This window comes from Macrobrachium rosenbergii, chromosome 57 (assembly GCF_040412425.1).
Source record: "Macrobrachium rosenbergii isolate ZJJX-2024 chromosome 57, ASM4041242v1, whole genome shotgun sequence".
Lineage (NCBI taxonomy): Eukaryota > Metazoa > Arthropoda > Malacostraca > Decapoda > Palaemonidae > Macrobrachium > Macrobrachium rosenbergii.
Window position 1 is genome coordinate 363,684 of NC_089797.1, and position 21,051 is coordinate 384,734.

Genomic DNA, 21,051 nt, shown 5'->3' on the forward strand with positions numbered 1-21,051 from the left:
AGTTTTATGTGTATTGGGTTTTGGGTATTATTTGTATTGAGTAATGATTGTTACTGTTTGTTTATGAAATGTATTATCAATGGGACCCTGTGTCTTTTTAACCATCTTTTTGTAAAAAATCCAAACTAAAAATCAACTAGGAGGCAGATCGCATAAAATTTAAGTCAAACCAAGTCGGGTTGGTTACAAGACTAATATTATTATTTCCCTGCCATACGGCTGAAACTGTGCTTACCGTTGACCTCAGGAGAAGGTTCATGGACAGAGAACATAAATATAACGTAAATAATGGAGTTCACCTTGATGTTATTGAGAAGAGGTAAATATTGGGTAAAAGAAAGTTGTGAGAAGCCTACCTACACACACATGTATAATATATATATATATATATATATATATATATATATATATATATATATATGTATATATATATATATGTATATATATATATATATATATATATATATATATATATATATATATATATATATATATATATATATATATATATATATATATATATATTTACACACACACTGACAGAATCATAACATTTCTTTAGCCTTCCTGATTTCCCACTGCTCTGTGATTGCTAGAGCAGATTAAACATTATGCACATTAACTATAAAGTTCATATTCAGTGTGTGACAAATATTGACATAATAAGATACTCTGTCAAGCACCATGGCAAAAATATTTTGCAAACTTTTAACTTTCCTTCCAATCCTGATCTCTTCTTTCTGTACTGTTTGTTACCTTCTTTTACTTCTTTCAAACGAACACCATAATATTCTTTGTGAGCTTGAATTTCAAAAGTTAATGGTCCCTGTGAATAATAATAATAATAATATTGATAATAATAATAATCCACACTTAATAGTAAACTATATAGCTATGCAAAATATACAGCATTACACAGTAATATGGTTTAATATTATAACTGTTTTTCACGAGACTGTGAATTTCTTATCATTATAATAATAATAATAATAATAATAATAATAATAATAATAATAATAATAATAATAATAATAACAGGTCTGTTTACGTCCCGAACAGCCGGGAGATAAGGCTGACTAGTCGCCAAACGCCTTTTGATAACACCTTGGCACTCTGAATAATAATAATAATAATAATAATAATAATAATAATAATAATAATAATAATAATAATAATAATAATAATAATATGTTCTGTTAACAAGACTGGCAGCATTAACGGAACTGGTATTACATAAAGACCTTACAATTCTGACTATTCCCTTTTCTTCAGTGCTGAAATCTGAAGACAAGAGAAAAGTCAGAAGAACGGAAGAGACTTTACATAAAATCAACCCCACTGTTGCTGCCAGCCTCTTTAATTGAAAATGCTTGAAAGGGGTGTGTGTGCTCCCTTTAAATAATCATAATGATATAATAACAATAAATAATAATTACCAAAATGTTTGTTTACGTCCCCAAAGACCGGGAGATAAGTGTCACTGGTCACCAAACGCCGCTGAATAAGGACTCTGGTCACAGCTGCTCAGCCGACTGCCAACTGTATAGTGGGAGAAAAGTCGCCTCAAAGTTATTTATTTCATTATGAAGTAGTTTTTCGACGCGTGAAGGAACGTGGTGTCCGTTGGTAAGATTTAAATGATATCCGTTACAATATTTGGGGTCAATTAGCGTACTAACTGATGGTCGTTGTTAAGCTTAGCGTAAGCGTACCCCCGTATAGCTTATGGTAGATTAGCCCACTCCCGAATGTCAGTGGTTAGTCGACGTACGATGAAAGGTTATTTTTCAATAAGTCATTATTAAAATAAGTTAAATATTTAAACATTAACCATATGGTGCCGCTGTAATGCTTTCATTCTTCAGGTAGCCAAGTGTCCATAAATAAACCATAGGTACGTATTTACGACACGACGGGTATCTTGTGCTATGTGGATTTCTAACCATTATTGTAAGATAAAAGCTTATTTTCCAATAATTCCTTATAAAAAATAAAGAAACTATTGCAATTTAACCATTTAATTATAGTGTAATATTCTCATTGGTAGCCAAGTAGCCATAGGCTACATGAACCGTACATTTTTATGACAGGTATTTTATGTTGTATGGATTTCTTATTGTTATTATGGTAGAACTAAGTTATAGGTACACGGCGGGTATTTAGCGAGAAATGGCAGGTTCTCATAGTATTTTGGATGCTTATTAACAATTTAACGTTAATTTTTGGCGGTCGGCTGTAATTAACTTACAGTTTGCCTTTGAACTCTACCCTACGGTAATGGGGACCCTGATGGGAATCCGGGGTTTCCATACGCGATCTTCACGAGACAGAGCACCGGTACGTCTGTTTCGAACGGTTCATATCCCGTCTGGCAAGTGCAATAACTTGTTAATGTATGGGTAACTCCCCCACCCCCGGGGCCAGTACTAAACACGGTGAAGGGACATTCCATTTGGCCGACAACAAACAAATGCACCGCCAGTGTCAGAAGCCCTAAAAGTGTTGAAAAAACCAGTTTCCAAGGTACTGCACTTGCCGGACGGGATATGAACCGTTCGAAACAGACGTAGCCGTGCTCTGTCTTGTGAAGTTCGCGTTAGGAAACCCCTTGTTGGATGGACTTCAGGGGACAATTACAGGTTAATTACAGCCAACCGCCAAAATATAACGTTGAATTGTAAATAAGCAACCAAAATCCTATAAGAAACTGCCATTTCTCGCTAAATACCCGCGGTGTCTCTATTACTTAGAAATATCATTATTATAAATGCAAAATAGTTTTTTTATGGTTTTCTCTCCAAAATAGCCTGTATCAAGCATTTTTTTATAGGTCCTAGTTTGAAACCAGGGTTTTTAGACCTGGGAACACCAATACGAGCGAAGTATGCCATTCAGGGAGGTATGGAACCCATATGTCAAAATAATCTCTCAAAACAATCCCTATTTCATTCATATCAACAGTAACAATTGGCAAAAACTTTGTGAGCATGAAAATGTAGGCTAGCAAGGACAGCTAGCCAGCAGGGATGCATCCTAACCTAACCTAACCTTTGATGCCTGGTCCTTACCTGGCCATGGGTGGTCACATACTAAAAGCCCTCCCCACCCCCTTTAAATAATCTAGAAGACCACAAAATGTAGCTTAAAATGCATGGATCATAGTGAACTAACCTAGCCTAGTGCACCAGGTCTACTTGACCTGCTAGATGCCCCTACCTAACCTGACGTAGAGCACCATAAAAATTGTAGGGAAAGATACAGGAATGTGTCCCAACCTAAGCTAACCTAGGTCATTGGGTCCTTACCTGACTAGGGGAGCCCAGGATCCCCTATCCAAGCATATCCTAGGTCATTGTTATTACTATTATCATTAATTTTAAAATTATTATCATTATTATTCAGGAGATTAATGCCTATTCATATAGAACAAGCCCACAGGGGCCATTGACTTTAAATCCAAGCTTCCAGAGAATACGGTGTTCAGTTCAAAGAAGTTAAAAGATACACTGTATTAGGAAATACAGAAAGAAGAGATCGATTATTAGAAAAGGAAAACTAATAAATTAATAAATAAATAGATGAAAATACAAATTAAGTGAAATACAGATACTCGTTCCAGCCTAACCTTGCACACCTGCTCCTAACTGGCAAGAGGGCATCCCCATTTGTAACCCCCATTTCACCCTAAGCATTGCGAACAACATTTTCCTCATCTGAGATGTAGGTGTCTTAAAACACAGTTTCATTCTGACTACATCAGACCATCTTAAGAGCCTGTATTAATACTTCTGAAACTAGCACTCTGCTTACAGGTCAAGGTTCATGAACATTAGTCTTGTTCATCTCTGGCCTATGAAAGAAATATTAATTTTTCTGCCTATCATCATTTTCTGGAATGGAAGCCCCTGAATACCTTTGGGACCTGACATAAATAATTTGATTTGTCTGCAGTTGGTGCTCTTTTTAGCTGTTGGCCCAGTTATTAATGCCTCAGAAAGGAGAACATGCACCTGATTATGATTCCCCTTCCTCTTCTTTGCAATCTTGGCCACTAGTCGCACAGTGTAGTCAGCTGAGGTACTCATTTCTTTACACCCACCATAGCTTTGGAGAGAACTTTATAGAAAAATCAGTGTTTATAATTTATTCAGTTGAAACTTGATTGCAGGTATTTTAGTGTAATACTTTAGTATTGTGTGAGGTTCTACTGTATGTGCATGGTAATACTGTATTCACTAATGAGTGAGTTTCCATGCTGTACATTCATTTTCTCTTTTCCTGCAGTAATTGTTATGGATCGACAGAAGGCTAAAATATTATTTGATCTCCTAAGATCATCTTCTAGTGACAGAGTAATCAAAGGCCTGAGAGAAATTAAGAAGAGACTTTTGACAAACAATGAAAACATTGGCATTTTTAGGTGAGTAATATCCCATTTTTTATTACTGTTTTCAGTACATGCTGGTCACACAAATTCAGCTCTACTTTATGAACTTTTAGTCACATTCCGTATAATTCAGAAGGTAGTTTCTTTCAATTTAGACACACATCCAGGTTTCTCAGTGCCCCTGGTGGTGTATCAAGCTGCAGAACACACTTAATGCCTCTTGTCAAATTATCTCAGTCTTGGAGAAAGGAATGTCTGAGTCAATGTACTTTATACTGATATTAGTTTTTGTATATCTTAGTCCCATGTTGTATGTCAATGAGTGCAACGTTTATGCTGTAAATCTCAAGCATTATTTATAATCTTAAAGAAACTAGAAGAGTTTTATGGTTCACCCTGTTTTTTCTTTGCAGTAATTTTGGCATTGCCAAGCAGTGTTTAAAGTTGATTCAGCGTCCAAATGAAGAAATACTTAATGGAACCTTAAGTATTCTCAGCATTGTATGTACTGACTCATCTATTAGAGTTGAGGTAAGATGTGAATTATTTCACAGGTCTCTGAAACCCACCTTGGTTGGCATTCTTATGGAGCAAATGGTTAATGTCATTATAGAAGTATTTGTCAAAGGCATCAAATTTAATTAAGAAGAGATCTTTAGTTACTGCTTATCGTCTGTCATGTCTGTTTTTATGAGAAGTAATATGCAATGGCTTTCCCCGTGTGATGGAAAGTGTTACCTGGTGCAATCACCATTTTGTTTAAGAGGAGAAACTCAATCCTTTTAACTTCTAAACCTACCAGGTGTTATGACATAAGTATAAGTAGAGTGTGCAATTATGTGTAAAGTTTTGTTTCAGTTTCATATATCAAGTGTTTTGCAAGCAAAATATTCTAATTTTTAAGTGACCAATCACCTTACCCTTGAACTTGAAGTCAAATATTTAGATTATTTCACATGTTCTATTGGTTTACTTTAGAATTTATTGAAATCTACGACAGCTGGTTACATTTCTTAGAAATATAAGGATGAACGAGGAAATCTTTTGTAGGAATATTCTTTTGTGTTTTATACTAAGTTATTAATCTATTCCTTTGGTTTTCAGATAAACGATAACAATGGTGTGCTTCACCTTTACAACGTACTGAAAGGCACAAAGTCCGAATCCTTGCAGTACAGGATTGTTCGGACTATAGCTAACCAGTCGCAGCATAAAGTCAGTTGCGATGGTTTTGTCAAGCTTGGATGCACTGAACTCATCATTACCCTACTGCAGACCTGTAAAGATGATGAAACCAAGTGTGCCTCCATAAGAGCGCTAAGGTTTGTATTGTGTTTGTTGGTTAAAATACTGTATTTATTGGTATATAAAGCATGCTTTTTTCACGAAAAAGGTCATGGAAAACTACCATGCTTCCTGTATGGTCAAAGTTAGGTTGTAGGCAATAGACATTTAGCAACTGGTGGCTGGGAAGTTTAGTGATGATAAGCTCATTCTGATCACCCCCCTAGCAAAACTGTTTCCCAGATTACTTAAGTGTACTCGGAGCTAGTTTATAGTTATCTGTACCAACTATTGTTAAAGATGGAAATACATGACATTAGTCCTTTCTTCATACTGTATGTGGTGAAAACCAAGAATAACAAGTACCACCCCAGGCAAAAACTCAAACTAGAGATTACAGTTGTCAGTAACTAGTGTTGAAGATGACAGTAGATGCCATTAGTCTTTTCTTCATAGAGCAATGTGATTAAAATCATGAATAATAATCCAAGCAAAAGCACAAACTAGGGGTTGCATATGCACCAAGTATAAAACTAAGGAAGGAAGGGTTGCTTAAGGTGTAAAAGTGAATATGACATAGGAGAAATGTAGTAAAGATACCAAAGGATTGTATTTGGAGGGGTGGGTAGATAGTACAGACACCACCCTGCCTACAAATGAGTTCTGGACGGCCGCATGATATAAAATCAGTACAATGCAGTAAGTTTTTCATCCTAAAACACAATACACTGTACATACAATACTGTATGTACAGAATAGGTCCGCAAAACAAAATTTGAACTTACGCTTGGCAAACGAGAGCACTCGGTGTTCAATTTTTATTTGCAATCGTGTTTGTTTTTGTCTCGGAATGTCTCTAAGTTGAATGTTCATAAGTATGATGGTGTCTGTAATCATTAAATCCAGTTCCTTCTTTACAGATTAATAGCTTACAGCGGTGAGCACTGCAGAAAGATTGTGAATGAAAGAGGCATCTTTCACATATGCAATACAACAACTGGATCCTCCAACAACCTTCTGATGCAGGAGGTTTTCAAAGCCTTGACTCACTTTTCTCGCATTTCCCATCCAACATGTTTGAAACAGGTGAGTTTAGTTGGACTTGATGAAGTAGTGTTCCATGTACGTTATTGTTAATTGTGAGTTATATTCTGCTCAGTAATTACTTTATTAGTATTAGTGAAGAAATCTGCAGTGGTGTAGATGTAAATTTAAATTTTATAACTGCTGTATATACAAAAGAAAGCTTTCGAGAACCTGCCCAATTCTCCTCAGCAAAACCAGCTCAATTCTCCTTCTCAGTAGATTGAGAAGGAGAATTGAACAGGTTCTCGACAGCTCTCTTTTGTGTATATATTTCTAAAATATAAATTTACATCTACACCACTGTGGATTTCTACATCATTTTAGTGACTCACGCTATTTTACCAGTATTGTTAACTACGATCTATATTTGGCTTACTAATAACATTTAAGTCCCAGACAAACAAGCACAAGTTGGCTTTACTCAACAGAACTGAAGAAAGCCAGTGGGTTAGGAAACATGCAACTAATTCATAGTGCATATTGTCCTTTATCACTACTTGATTTGACTATTACTTTTGGCCTGAATTATCTCTTATAAATCGTGATGTCAGTGTAATTCAAGTTATTGAATTTAGATTTTACATTTTTGAAATGAACCTTACATCTCCATTATGTAGCTTTTATTTCCGCACCATCGGTAGTCAAAGCTATATAATGGAGAGGTAAGTATTTTAAAAAACCTTAAATTAAATATTTATATTTTTGTTGCAGATCATGGAAGGTACTGACAATATGACCATATTGAAAACGATAGACACTGGGGATGTTGCTCTGCAAGAGCAAGTCCTTCGGACGATATTAAACATCGTGCGCGCATGTTCAGAGCTCAAGAAAAACAGTAATTTCACGCTGACGTCAAAACTTATGGATAACCTTGCGATGGCTCAGGCGCCATCAATTATAGTTGCAGAGTTGATGAGTCGAAAAGTGCACGATATAAGTAAGAAATATATATGTCTTTTTAGTCAATGTGTCTGCTTTCATAAGTGTGTTTTTTTAAATTCCCTCATTATTTGTTTTTGTTTTCGCTCATTCTATACTCCTGTACTGTGCAAGGGACTCATTTTCCAAAGCTTGCTAAGATTAGAAAGTGCTTCTTGATTTTAGAACTCAAATGTCCTGATATGAGGAGTAGGAATTAATTCATCTCTATTTCACTAGAGTTTAAAAGACTCTTACTGAAATGTATACAGTATACCTCTTTTATGTATGTTCCAGATATTGAGAAAGTAGGCCAGTTTAGAAAATTATCAGTTCATTAGGAATAGCAAACACCTTATGGTAGCTGGCATAAAATTTACAGTAACTGCTAAAAATCCTTTTTGATCCATGTAAATATTATCTATGCTGGGTAATGTGAAAAGTTGCAATAAAAATTCCAGATTTTCATTTAGCAATTAAGAATTTATACCACGTATGAGTGAAAATATTTGAAGTCAGTCTTATGTTTAATTGACTACTTTCTTATTGGAAGCTTTGTAGGACTCAAATGATTAGCTAAAATTACATATTTCCTGGAATCTTTGGATTTACTAACGAAACAGATATCAAATTTAGCAGGTACTTTAGAGGTGGTATTTTTGTATGTGTATTTATATGAGGCTGTCTTTCAGGTGAGGAGAAACTGATCCATGCCCTGTGCGAGTTTTGCGAGGGATTTGGTCCCTCAAGCAATTTCAATTATCCCCCGCTTTTTGTGGGACGAACTTGGATACAGGTGCTAGACTCTGGGGGCGTTTCGTTGTTCGTTTCTCTCCTTACCAAACAGTTCACTGATGCGTCTCTTCGATCTGCTTTACTCAGAGCACTTACTGGAATCGAGTATGTGTTTGGTCACAAGGAGAAAGTAAGTGCTTCACACTTTACTTTTGTGAAGTTTGCTCATTTAACTTGAATTGTTTCCTTCTTTGTTCATTTTTACGGTTTTGTTTGTTAATTAATTCTTCATGTCCTGAATGTTCCCCAGTTTCAGTAGTCTCATGGATAACAGCACCAGCATCTGACTGTTAGTGAGTCTGCAGTGCTGTTCTCAGTTCTGTTTCACTGTTTGTTCCTGTTCTTGTTATAGAGAGTGTTCTCCCAGCTTTTCAGATCTTGCTGAATCTTGCAGTTTGAGCAAAAAATTGAGGCTTTGACCAAGTCATACCTAAGGATTAAGGAGCCCTTGTATAGTGAGATTACCCTCTACTTGACAAAAACTGTTGAACCTGGGAACTTTAGGGACATAAATGCAGGCATAAATAAAATCAATGGGTTTTCATAAAATAAAAAATACTTGTCTGAAAATCATAGTACTATTCACCCACTGGGGAGAGAGCAATTTTTGATTTCCATGAACATATTCCTCAAGTATTATTGAAAGCCTGCATCAAATTTTTTATATAAGTTTATTTTGCTTGTTTGTTCTAATAGAAATATCTGAGTTTCTATCTTTTTAAACATTTTATTCATTTATTCATGTTTTATGGTTGAATGCTCATCTCTTGTCATATTTTGAGAATGCACATAGGTTTCATTTTGTCTACAATATTCTGATCTGCAAGATTTACATGGTGCAGAAAGCAGTTATGCATTTCTTTTGATTCTGAGTGAGATATAAATCTTGATGATTTCCACTGTGAGTCATTGTAGTTTTGCCAGACTAAGATTGAATTTTGGTATTAAAATATGGCCTTGTGCTCTCTGTTTGTTGTACATTCTTAGATTAAGACATCCAGTGTGAGGATATGTCATATCAAAAATGTTCAAATGAATTTTTATATTTTGACTATTCATAGGCTATGGATACTTTAGAGATATAAATTAATGTATATCACATTCATTATCTTTTCAGATTCTGAAACACTTTCTTGCAGCTAATATAATGCCCCTGCTGGCCAAGCAGTTTGACGAAGTCATGACCGAGTATAGAAATGTGAGGAGGCAATCACAGGAAGGGTTCTGTGTTCATACAGCTCCTGCAGATTCATCGCAGGGCGATGCTACGGGCTCATCCATAGGGGAAGATGATAAGGTATGTGATGAAGAAAAAAGTGTTGTGGTATCTGACAATGAAGACAAAGCCATGGACATTGAAGATGAGAAACCAAAGGGCAATGACAAAAAGACTTTGGAAGGTGAAGAAAAGTCAAGTTCTGATGGATGTTTGCTGGACAAAGACTCATCACAGTCGAAGGCTACGGGTGTTACCTCTCTTGACGACTGCTCTTGCGGTGCGCTGACTCAAGGGGGGAAGCTGGCTTCAAGTATTGAGGTGGGAATCTATGGCAAACCCTTGAGTCCTGGAGCAACATTACCATGCCCCCAGAATTCAGGTAGTGTCTCTTGCTCGCCTCACAGCCACCAGTCTAGTACAGAGTCAGACCAAAACTCCCCCACCTGGTCTCCAGCACAGAGTAAATATGATTCCCCTCCTTCCTCACCGCCCACGAATCATTTTGTTACGATCAGTGCTGGCCAGTGTCCGTGGGAATCACCACCTTCGTCACGTCATTCTTCTCCTTGTTCTTCCCCCAGCTACTTTCCTCCCTGGCTTTCACCTCCTCGTTCTGCATCTCCAATTAAAGCGCCGTCAGACTGGGAATACGAGGAGGATGACATTGATGAGTCTTGCGAAGATGGTAGATTTTCTCCTGTGATACCAAAGGCAAAGGATTCGGAGGAAACCGAAGATGAGATAGATGACGTGGACGAAGGCGACGCAACGACTACAGAAGACATGAACACTGAAGACGAAAATGTGTCTGCTGATGAAGACTCTGCTGGGAGAGGAGAGGGAGCAATAGAATCACATATCAAAAAAATGCTAGTCATAAGTCCTACCTCACAGAAACGATCTAGAGAGACATCTAGTCCTTGTTGTAGTAATGTTGAAGTCGATTCTCTAGAGAAGAAGATGAAGACTGGTGTTGAGATTTGTTCGTATTCCACCGATATTGATGATGAAGGTAAAGAGGCAGCGCTTGTTGAAGACCCCACCATGTTTTCAAGCCATTGCTCAGATGATATGGTCAAATCAGATTCAAAAGCTGACATATCAAAACCAGATACAGATGAAGCATCAAGTGAAACTCAATCAGGACCATTGAAGACCCCCTTTATCAGGATGAACGAAATAAAGTTCAGAGTTCGGAAACGTCCACGTCGCAAATTGAGCATGGACCCCGATAGTAATACAAGCCAAGATTTGCCAAGTCAGGTAAAGTTAAGGTGTTATTTCATTAAACCATGTCTGCATGTTTTGCCAATGCTTCTTTGTCACCTTGATTATTTTTTTTCCTTTGCAGCAAGTTCTTTTCCATCTTTCCCTTATGTATTCCCAAATCTTTCCTTCAAGCATTTTCCGTATTTCAGCCCGCTGTCTGTGTCTACAGCAGCAAATGATCATGTGTTCTTACAGATTACTGTGCTAACTTATTCCTTTACCTTTTACCAGTGCCTTTATATCTGGTCAGAGGAAGTTAACAAGTGTCAAATTACTCGTTATTAAGATTGAGGTTGTAGTTTAAGAGTAAGATATACCCTGGTATTGAGAGGCCTGTGTTATATGTCGAATTATTCACTTTCTTCATAGTTTGATTACAGATATTTAGTTATGCTGTGTACCTGACGTCCAAGGTTTTTCATCCCATTTTATCCTACTGAGTATTGGTATTTAGTTTCTTGTTTTGTACTGTATGTATTATTTCATCAAAATGTATTTTTCTGATGTTTTAGTCAAAAACCTTTTGTGGCAACTTACATTTGAATTTTATAGTGCCTTTAGGGCCCCCCAACATTGCAGATAGATTTTGAAAACTGCATAATAGGTAAACGGACATTTCTGAGACAATGTTTATGAAAAGATCCTTTAAGCATAATTTTTTGCACAAATGATTTTATTGTGAACAACATTTTGATCAGAATTTGTCAACATTGGTACCATTTCCTAAAATCCTAAGAGGTAAGCCACACAGCAGATGTGTGGTAATTCATATCAGCATCATGAATATAAACATTTTTGTTTCAGCTTTTATTTTTATGAGGTGAGATGTAAAATGAGTTGTCTCTACTCACGTTTATCATGTAATCTCTTTGCCTGAACCCTTGTTAGGTCTGGGTCTACGAGTACCACTTTTCCCAAGTTTTCCTTGACTTTCCCCAGGTCTTCATGGTTTTATATCTTATCATTCTTTGGTCATTCCTTTTCAAAATCTGCTCCCTTGTCGGCCCAAGTTTCTGTGGTATGCAAAGTAGCACAGGTCCTATTGTAATATTTGTATTTGTTGAGTTATAATGTTATTACTACTAGTGGCTTGATATGTCAATTGTCCTGGCTTACTTTCGGAGGCTACCATTCATTTTAGGACAATTAACTCAGACTAGCCTATACATAACAACTCCTGGGCATAGGCTAAAACAAGTGTGACACACCAGCCTAGGTTAATAAACCCTGGATTACTCTTAGCTTGAACTGGTACTTGACGTCGTAGACGGATGAATCCTCATTTTGTAGTTAGGGTTGAGAGAAACGCTGATTCCTGCAGGTTGTTTAATGCTTCTTAGTAGGTTACATGGTGTCAACAACTTATTCCTAATGTTCCTTCCATAACTGTTGGAACTGGTTCTTAAATAGGTATTGATACAGGTTCTTGTACAGGTGCCCTATACTGGTTCCCTTTTACAAGGGAGAAATATGGCATTTCAAATGAAAATAAGGGGAGTTACATTCCTTTCCCCTCTCAAGTCGCCAAACACGTCTTGAACAGTGCGGGTTGAGCCTATGCAACTACACACTTGGTTGAACTTACACACTTACGTACGCACACTCGATCATAGACAATCTCAGTTTTGAGTGGTTAATTCAACTTATTGATGAGATGAAAACCAATTCTTTTTTCCAGTTCACCAATTATGAAGGGTATTGTCCTTAATTCAAAAGAAGGATTTCCATCATTATACTATGTACCAATTGTATGTCTGCACTCTCTCTGCTTATAGGATACTTATATTTTCTAGCATCCATTTCATCCATGCTGTAGCTATTTCCTCCTCTGTCAACTCCCATTCCACTGTCCAGTGTGTCCTCAGGGTAAATAAAATGCTCTACTTCTTCCAAGACCTGCCTGTTTATAATGCAGGATTCTCTTTACCCCTTGGCTTCCTTCCCAGTCACCACAAGTTTTTGTTTTGCTTACATTGATTTTAAGTCCTCCCTCCAATCTGCTCCTCTATAATTTAAAAGATTTTCAGCGCCTATTTCTCAGATTCTGCTGTTAACACTAGGTCATCTACCTGTAATAATTTGCAGAGGCCTATTTTCTGCACGCCTATGTTGCTTCTGCAGTTATGATAAATAGCAAAAGCTCAACACTGATCCTTAATAGACACCAGTACCTGCTACTGTCTTTCGTCTCTCTCTCTTTCTGTGTTCTATATAAATGTACATTACTGCAGATCACAATCATTCACTGAGAATTATGTTTTATAATACTGACCTGGTACTTGATGTGATTTTGTTACATCCAAGTCCCAGACTGCACAGTGTTTTCCAACTAATAGTCTACCCCTGTTTTGTCTTGTGTGCTTTGATTTTCAATATGAAATAAAAATTATTTGGTGGCACTTTGAAATTTGGTTCTATACCACTCAGTTTTTATAGATTACTGTAGTTATACGTTAGAAAAATGTCACCTTTGCCACAACCCTGTTTTTAACACCTTTAGAAGCCGAGTGAGGCAAAGACGAATCTTGGAAAGTGCATGCATTTTCTACAGCAAAAAGATGAAGGGTAAACCCCCCTTTCTCAGTTATTTGATATCCAAGGAAGCTTTGCATATATTAGATTTTGTTTACATTTCCATTGTAACTAATTAGCCAGTTGGTTTCTTGACTTATTGTTACAGAGTCCCAAAGTTCAGCTCACTAGAAGTGCCAGCATTTGCTCTGAATCTGCTTATTCTGATTTGACCTCAGACGAATATAAATGGCTTCAGTTGTTGGAGTTGCTGGTTCGAATTATTGGGCAGGTGAGTTTTCATGTTCATGTACACACAGGTGCACAAACTCACTCTCTCTTTCTCTCTCACTCTTTCTTAATCAGTCTATGTGTATATATCTCAGTTTTGGTGTGTATAAAAGGAAGATTTAATATAAGTAATTTCTTGTAAGGTAGTGACAAAATGTCCTGTTGATAAATTATAAATTGATTCCAAGCAGTCTAGGCCAGTCTTACACCAATTACCATGTGTCATAGCCCCCCTGTTTGTACTGATGTTTATTGTCCATGAAGGTGTAAGTAAACAGTTACTTCAAGAGATATCAGAAGTCTTGAGAAATTTTTTGTGTTGAATAAAATGAAGATTGTGTTATCCTGGTACCCATGGACTTTGGGGCATTGAGGAAGTGAAAAATTAAACTTTTTAAATATGGGAAAAAGAGGCATTTCATCAATGAAACAGTTCTTGGTGAAATTTTTATGGATTTTAATTAAAATTTGTTGGCAAATTATGAAGTAGTAGCAGTTGAAATGTTTATGAACTTTATTCTGATATATGCCATCTGAAGTTGGAGCAACTAACCATGGGGTGATACGTTGCAGTTTCATTTTAAACAAGTTTCATGCCAACTGAGGCTTTCATGCTTGCCTTTGCAGCCTGAGGAAAGGAGGAATGGGTGCCATTAAGTTTTCTTGGCTCTTTTCAGTTAAACCTGTCATAACTTTTTATAACGCTCAACACATTGTACTGATCGTCATGTGGTCCAGTCAGTGTGGATGCGGACTGCAAATCCCCAGTATCTGCAAAATAATGAATGAAATAATCCACATTCAGATGATCAAATGATATCTGTGGAATAAAATGTAAAAATTGTCCACTTTTCCCAGTTTCCCAAGTTCTTTGACCAGCTAGCCCCTTGAATGCTGAAATGTTAGTCCTTGCTGTATGTTGGACTTTGAGGATGTCTTTTCTCTCCTACTAAGGAACAGCACCTTATAACAAGTCATGTTCATTTACTGTTTGTATTGTTATCATTTATAAAGAATATAGAATAATAATCAATTTTATTCTTTAAGGCTGTGAAAAATCATTCTTAAACATGTTATTCTGTAGGAAACAATAAATTTCTCGATTTACAGTACAGTATTCATTATTGTAGATGATGGATTAAAGTGAAATTTCTATCCACAGATTGCTCTTATCAAGGAAGCTATAAATACAGTCTGCAGAGAATTTGTGCCCCGGATAATGACTTACCTCTCAGCGGCTCAGGTTATACACAAATCTGCAACGCAGATGCTTAGAACTATTGCCAAGTAAGTTGTAGGTCTACTTTATTTTGACAGTCAATGTAATTAACCTATAATGTGAAATAGAGGTCTTCATGGAAAAATAATGTAGATATTTTCTTTTGATCAAACGCTAAAAGACAGTGTTACACAAGCTCATTTTCTGTCAACTTCCAGCATTGTTCTCATTTGTTCCCACGAACTATCATGAGAATAACAAGAATTTAAAAGCTAATCAGAATGTCTAAATAAGAGTTTGTAAGTTATGTTGTTGATATTCCAGTGCTGGGTAAAGGCTTTCTCCAGATTTAGTACTTGAGTTATTAGATTGTCGATACAAGGCCTCAGTATTTTTCAATTTAACAGGCCAAGAACTAAATTGTAAACAGCTCTCTTTTCTGTTTAAGTAATGTACTGCAGATATCAGTTGTTCTTGTTTAGGGATTTTCTTTCGTGCCTTAAATGTACTGTTTAGTACTAGTACTACTGTACTGTCTCTCCTCCACAGTGTGATGTTGAGCTTTAACTTGGAAAACTGGAATTTAACTCATAGAGAAACAGTGATTTCTTATCCAGTTTCGATGATAGGTAAAACACTGACATTTTTGAAGACAGATGTTTAACATTTTATACTTTTTACTTCTCTTGCTAAACAGGAACTCGCTGTCAATTCCACATCTGCTGGACAGCCTCTTCATACCTTATGTGGCAGTGGAATTGGGGGAAGCAGTGAATCCAGAAAACCCCAGTGAGTGTAGCCAGTGCCGCATTTTGTGCGACGGGTCGGTGGGCTTCTTGAATGAAATGGAGAACTTCTTCAATCACATTCACAATTTTGGCCGCAGCGAAGTTAGCAACCGGCTGAACCCATCAAACAACCACAGTGTACGAGAGGGCTGTGTGATGGCATTGCCTCATGTTACTAGGTAAGGCTCGTCCATTTTCTGCAGTACTTTTGTTCGTATTTCTGGTCTTATTTGTTGTGCATCAGTAATTGTAATATATTTGAAGGCAGTTGTAGAATTTAATCAGTTCTCTTTTATGTAGATTAAGATTTTGTCACGTACAGTTGAGGGATGTGAAAATATGCATGAACAGAAAGAAATCGAATGTTATTCCATCCCAGCAATTGTTGTATAGGGCATCGAGAAATAAGCTGGTTGTAGAGGATAGTTTAACTTGACCACAGATGCCATACAGGGATGAACTATATTATCATCTAACCACTGTGTGATCTGACAGAATCACTAATCTGGCACCCTACTGGTCCCATCAGGCCAGATCAGGGATTAAGTACCTTCATCACCTCAAGAGTCTCTGTTCAGAGGCCTAATCTCCCCTGTAAAGGTCCATCTTTTTTATTATGTATGTCTAGAGTGCTGTTGACTGCCAGATTAGGCAACTGTAAACGGATGAGGTTGGGTTTAACAGTTTTGTTTTATATCCTTCTGTATTCAGATGTCATTTTGTAATTAATATATGTGTTTTTCAGATGCCCAAAACTTCTCTATGACTTCATGGTATCATATCCTGCCATGGACTTACTGATGCAAGTGCTGCACTCTGACAGACCGCCAAATGAAGCGAGCTACATGTATGCAACGGCTGCCATCTCTCGTCTGGCTGTAACCCTTCAGGTAATGTTGGCCCAAGTTCTAGGCCTATATAGCTGAGAATGATGACTAATTAGAAATAATTATTCTGGTCATCTAATTTAAAGCAGGATTTTTGGATGTTTGACTGATTTTGAAGTCATTAATTGTGAGTGACAGACTAAGCTGAAGAGAAAATCAATTTTCACTATTTTATTCAGAATGCTTTGACTAGGTATAAGCTTTTGATAAGATTCAAAATGGATATGCTCTTGCAAAGCTGAGAACTTAAGAAATATAATTCAAAGATATCCCATTCAGTTCAGGGAAGAATGAATTGAATGTACATGCAGTATTTAATGGTTTTTAATGATTTTTCTTTCTATCTTGCCACTATCAGCTAGGTAAACAGATCCAGCCAGTGAAGTGTCCTGCATGTTCTGAGAGAAGAACCCATTCTGTGGAAGAGATAGCGAAGCACGTTCACGTGCAGAGGGAGCAGTCGAAGGCTCAAGAGGAAGCCTTCGCCAAAGCAACTTCAGAGTTGTCAAAATCAGAACAGTCAGAAAGGTGCAAGTTCATCGCGGATGAAGTTAAGGACGTAACGTTCACCCTAGAAGGCGGGGAAACCTTGAGTGCCAATCGCGAGTTTCTCTCTGAAAAGAACGATGTCTTGAATGGGATGCTGATGGGAAGCTTTGCCGAAGGGTCCAGTGCTTGCGTGAAGCTTCCAGAGATTAAGAAGGCTGCCCTTGAGATGCTCATTCACTACCTGTACGGCTGTCAGTGTGATTTCATGGAAAATGCCGATTTCGAGTCGTATTTACAGTTAGTTTCCTTATCGCAAATGTACATGGTCGAAAACTTAGACACCTTCGCCATTCTGAAGATGATTTCAGCCATCAGTGAAGGCAGTGATATAGTTATGCTTTACGAAAGTGGTCTCGGACGAATTGACGAAAATATAGTTATGCAGGCCATTTGTACAACGTTAGTGAGACCCATGAAAACCTGGAAACGAGCGCAGTGGTTCAAAGAACTTTTCCAGTCAAGACACTCTGCCGACATCGATCATAATATCCGCGTTGTTCTTCACTACCCCTTAGACATAAACAGATTAGTATGTAATTGTAACCAGTCATTATCTTTATATGCAGTGAACGAAAGTGTTTACTCTAAACTCAGGTGAAATAAGCTTTCAAGTTTTTTACAGTGTAAGTTTACCAAAGGTTTGTTGACTTTATTATGGTTCCTAACTCCTTGACCGTTCTCATGTTGTGTAAGCTTAAGTTGTGTTGTGAAATTTCATGAAGAATGTAAGCAACCGTGGAAAGAACTAGTCATGCTGTTGATGAAACGAGTTGACCAAAAATTTTTCTAGATAAGTGAGCGGGTACTAGACAGTGTGTATAATGCATGCAATTTCTGTAAATCACATATTTGCTTTCGGATGCGCAGAATCCGAAGACGACTGTAGATACCTTCATAAACATGAAGTTTTTGAATGTATCTTCATAAACTTAATGTTTCTTATATAAGTTCAATTATTGCAATATCAAAATGGCTTCCATTTATGTAATTATAGATATGTTCGCAGGGATCTAATAACTTAATTCGGTCTTCATTTGCAAGAAAAATGTGATCCCTTTCAGCTTCTACAAGTACAGTGAATTTTCAGCATATATTTAATGAATGGAGTGATCCTTGTTTTACAAAACATGACACTTTTATTGTTTTCAGAGATCACTCTTATTCACTACTTGGCTTGGAAAAGAGGCCCTTTTTTTTTTGTGTGTGGTTTTTTCTTATGTTTAAGTCACCATATTTTGGTGAAGGGTATCGCGAAAATTTTTATATGCAGTCTCTCTCTCTCTCTCTCTCTCTCTCTCTCTCTCTCTCTCTCTCTCTCTCTCTCTCTCTCTCTCTCTCTCTCTCTCTCTCTCTCTCTCTCTCATTTTATAAACGTCATATTTAAAACACTGTTGTAAGCTGTTTTTTTCTCTCTCTCTCTCTCTCTCTCTCTCTCATTGTACAACAGTAATGCAAATACAGTAGCCAAATTTAAAGCACTGTTGTAGGCTGTGTACACTTTAATGCAGGCTCCGAACATTCTGCATAGCAGGTTGTGTTATAGGCAGGCCGAGGAAGTTTCTCTAACATATGTACAAACTCACTAATCACAGAGTAATGCATATGGGTTTACAAGGAGAGAACGATGCTGAGCTCTCGTTACTGCAATGTGGCATTCTTAAGGATCACTTTCTTCCAGACATTGCCACCTCTAGAATTGACAGTAACTCTGCTTACAGTGATTGCTGATCTAAGAAGAGATGGGTCAGGCAGGACAGCAGCCTTCTAGTGATTGCTCTCAAAAATAGCTGTGATCTGACCTGAGCTGAGCTGCTAGGACTATTTGTGCTAGTATTTAGGGTGAGTGTCTAAAAATCCAAGCTGCTTTGTTTTTCAGGACCCAAACCAATCGGAACTAATTCACTTGGACCTGATTCGTTCTAGTGCCTCTTATTTGAGCCACTCTGTTGGACATGAGTCATTTTATCTTGAAGAACTCAGGCCATGGATGTAAGGATTCAACCATCCAAACTAGTGAGAATATAAACCTTGCTTCTAAAGATCCAATCTGATCCACTTTCAAAAACTCAAGACAGTCTGGTGATGAGGATCCAGGACAATCTACTATTATGGATCCAAGCTATTCCACTTTTAGGAATCCAAATCACTCCTTTCTTAAAGACTGGAGTTGATCCAATTCTGAGGAATGGTGTAACCAGTTCTATGCACATCCATTGAGAAAGGTGGTCAGTTAACTATGTATATTTATTAAGCCTTTCGTTTTACTGTTACGAGGTTTCTGTCTCTCAGTCCCATTACAAAGTTGTTAATATTTCACTTCATTCTGGTGATTTGACAGCTTGATTCATCCCCCTCTGAATTAAGATTAGGGTACTGTCAGTGCAGGGTTGTAGAACACATTCATTTTTGACAAATGAATTTTTTTTATATATATATATATATAAAGCGTTTTCGTATGCAAAACTTCCTCCCCCCTGTTCTTGCTATCAGAGGTGCAAATGACGTCAGGTAGGAACTGGACTGACAGCTGGGGCCCGGGGGTCTGGCTCGTTCATCCACAGTATAAACACACGTTAGAGATTTTCTGTTCAAAGAATTTTTGTCTGGGACCATTTCGTGACGAATATAATGGGCGCTGTAAGTAAAAGGTTTGTATCCAAAAATGACTATTGTTTTTCGAAATTACATAGATTGTATGTTTTTGTTACTGTACTTCCCATTGAATTGGGAATTTTGTCTCATTTGCAAGAAAACAGATGTTATTGACAAAGCCTGTAATGGGGTAAATTACTGAAGCATTCTGTGGTGTGTTATACTAACTGAGAATTGTTAATTCAGTTTAATTCTTCAGATCGTGAAAGATTAAGTAATTCTGTTAAGCAAATGTGCATATGGCTTATGCAATTTATCCTTCGAAAAGGACAGCGAATTTGCAGTGAACACTTGCAATACTTATACCCTCATTTATGAAGTGCTTAAAGTAAAAGCATATAAATCAAAAGTATTATGCATAATATTGTAATCACATTAAATAAATGCATAGTTTACCTTACAATGATGTAATCATCATTATGTGTACGTTATAAATGTAAGTTGAAAAACTGTATGCAAACATATTAAAATGCAAAACTATTTAAAACATTTAAACCTTTATTTTTGTTTTTCGTCACTGTTTTACTGCCAAATATTATGTGTTATGGAGTTTTTGGGAACTTTTATGAATTAACCAATTAAAAAATTTAACCCAAAGACCCATGACATTAACGTTGTGAGCGTAACATTCACGGTAACTCAGTGATGAAATCCAGGTTTTCATTAATTTCAGTATTTCACTTGTAAAAGATTGTTATTATTATTATTATATTATGATTATTTTATTGTTATTATTTTTACTGTAAAGAGTACTAAATTTATCACAACTTTATCTTGCAATAGCTGTGTAATTTTGCGACAGATTTTTCCTCAAGGAAGTTTCATTTCTTTTTTTGTAAAATTAAATATCACCAAGTAATTATGAGTGCTTCCAGTGTTATTCACTAATAGATTGCACAGTGGTGAATAGATATAGATTCTTCAGAGACGCAATAGTCCACTGGAGACACCCTTTAAAAAAAGTAAAAATAGATAGTCATGGATAAATCATATGAGTGTGTCAAGCACTGTGTGTAATCTGTTCCTGAAAATGCCAGTGATGGAGCTATTCACAGCTTAAGTTGGTAGTCTGACCCTTATCTTTTACACCTCCCCACCAGCAATTTTTGTATATAATAAATTGTTAAGTTCATCATAGGGTTTATGTCACTCCTTGAGGTAGAAGTTAACAATTTCAGAGTAATACTATTGTG

The 21,051-nt window shown here is 36.8% G+C and overlaps 1 protein-coding gene across 1 annotated transcript; it reads left to right on the forward strand.

The window, feature by feature from the left end:
• The first annotated feature begins 1,489 nt into the window (after positions 1 to 1,489).
• LOC136837016 (uncharacterized) lies at positions 1,490 to 20,990 on the forward strand. Its single transcript, XM_067101560.1, has 13 exons — positions 1,490 to 1,626; positions 4,285 to 4,420; positions 4,801 to 4,918; positions 5,492 to 5,709; positions 6,592 to 6,757; positions 7,469 to 7,697; positions 8,371 to 8,603; positions 9,591 to 10,955; positions 13,642 to 13,764; positions 14,926 to 15,050; positions 15,680 to 15,949; positions 16,516 to 16,660; positions 17,016 to 20,990. Exons 2-13 carry the CDS (start codon positions 4,293 to 4,295, stop codon positions 17,802 to 17,804), a joined length of 3,909 nt encoding a protein of 1,302 aa, XP_066957661.1. The 5' UTR covers positions 1,490 to 1,626; positions 4,285 to 4,292; the 3' UTR covers positions 17,805 to 20,990.
• Positions 20,991 to 21,051: the final 61 nt, after the last annotated feature.

Excerpts from the sequence above, each read along its gene's own strand:
- LOC136837016 (XM_067101560.1), top strand. The coding sequence starts at position 4,293 with ATGGATCGACAGAAGGCTAAAATATTATTTGATCTCCTAAGATCATCT. Across the intron at positions 4,919-5,491 it reads ACTCATCTATTAGAGTTGAG|ATAAACGATAACAATGGTGT; the intron begins GTAAGATGTGAA and ends TTTGGTTTTCAG. Across the intron at positions 8,604-9,590 it reads TGTTTGGTCACAAGGAGAAA|ATTCTGAAACACTTTCTTGC; the intron begins GTAAGTGCTTCA and ends TTATCTTTTCAG.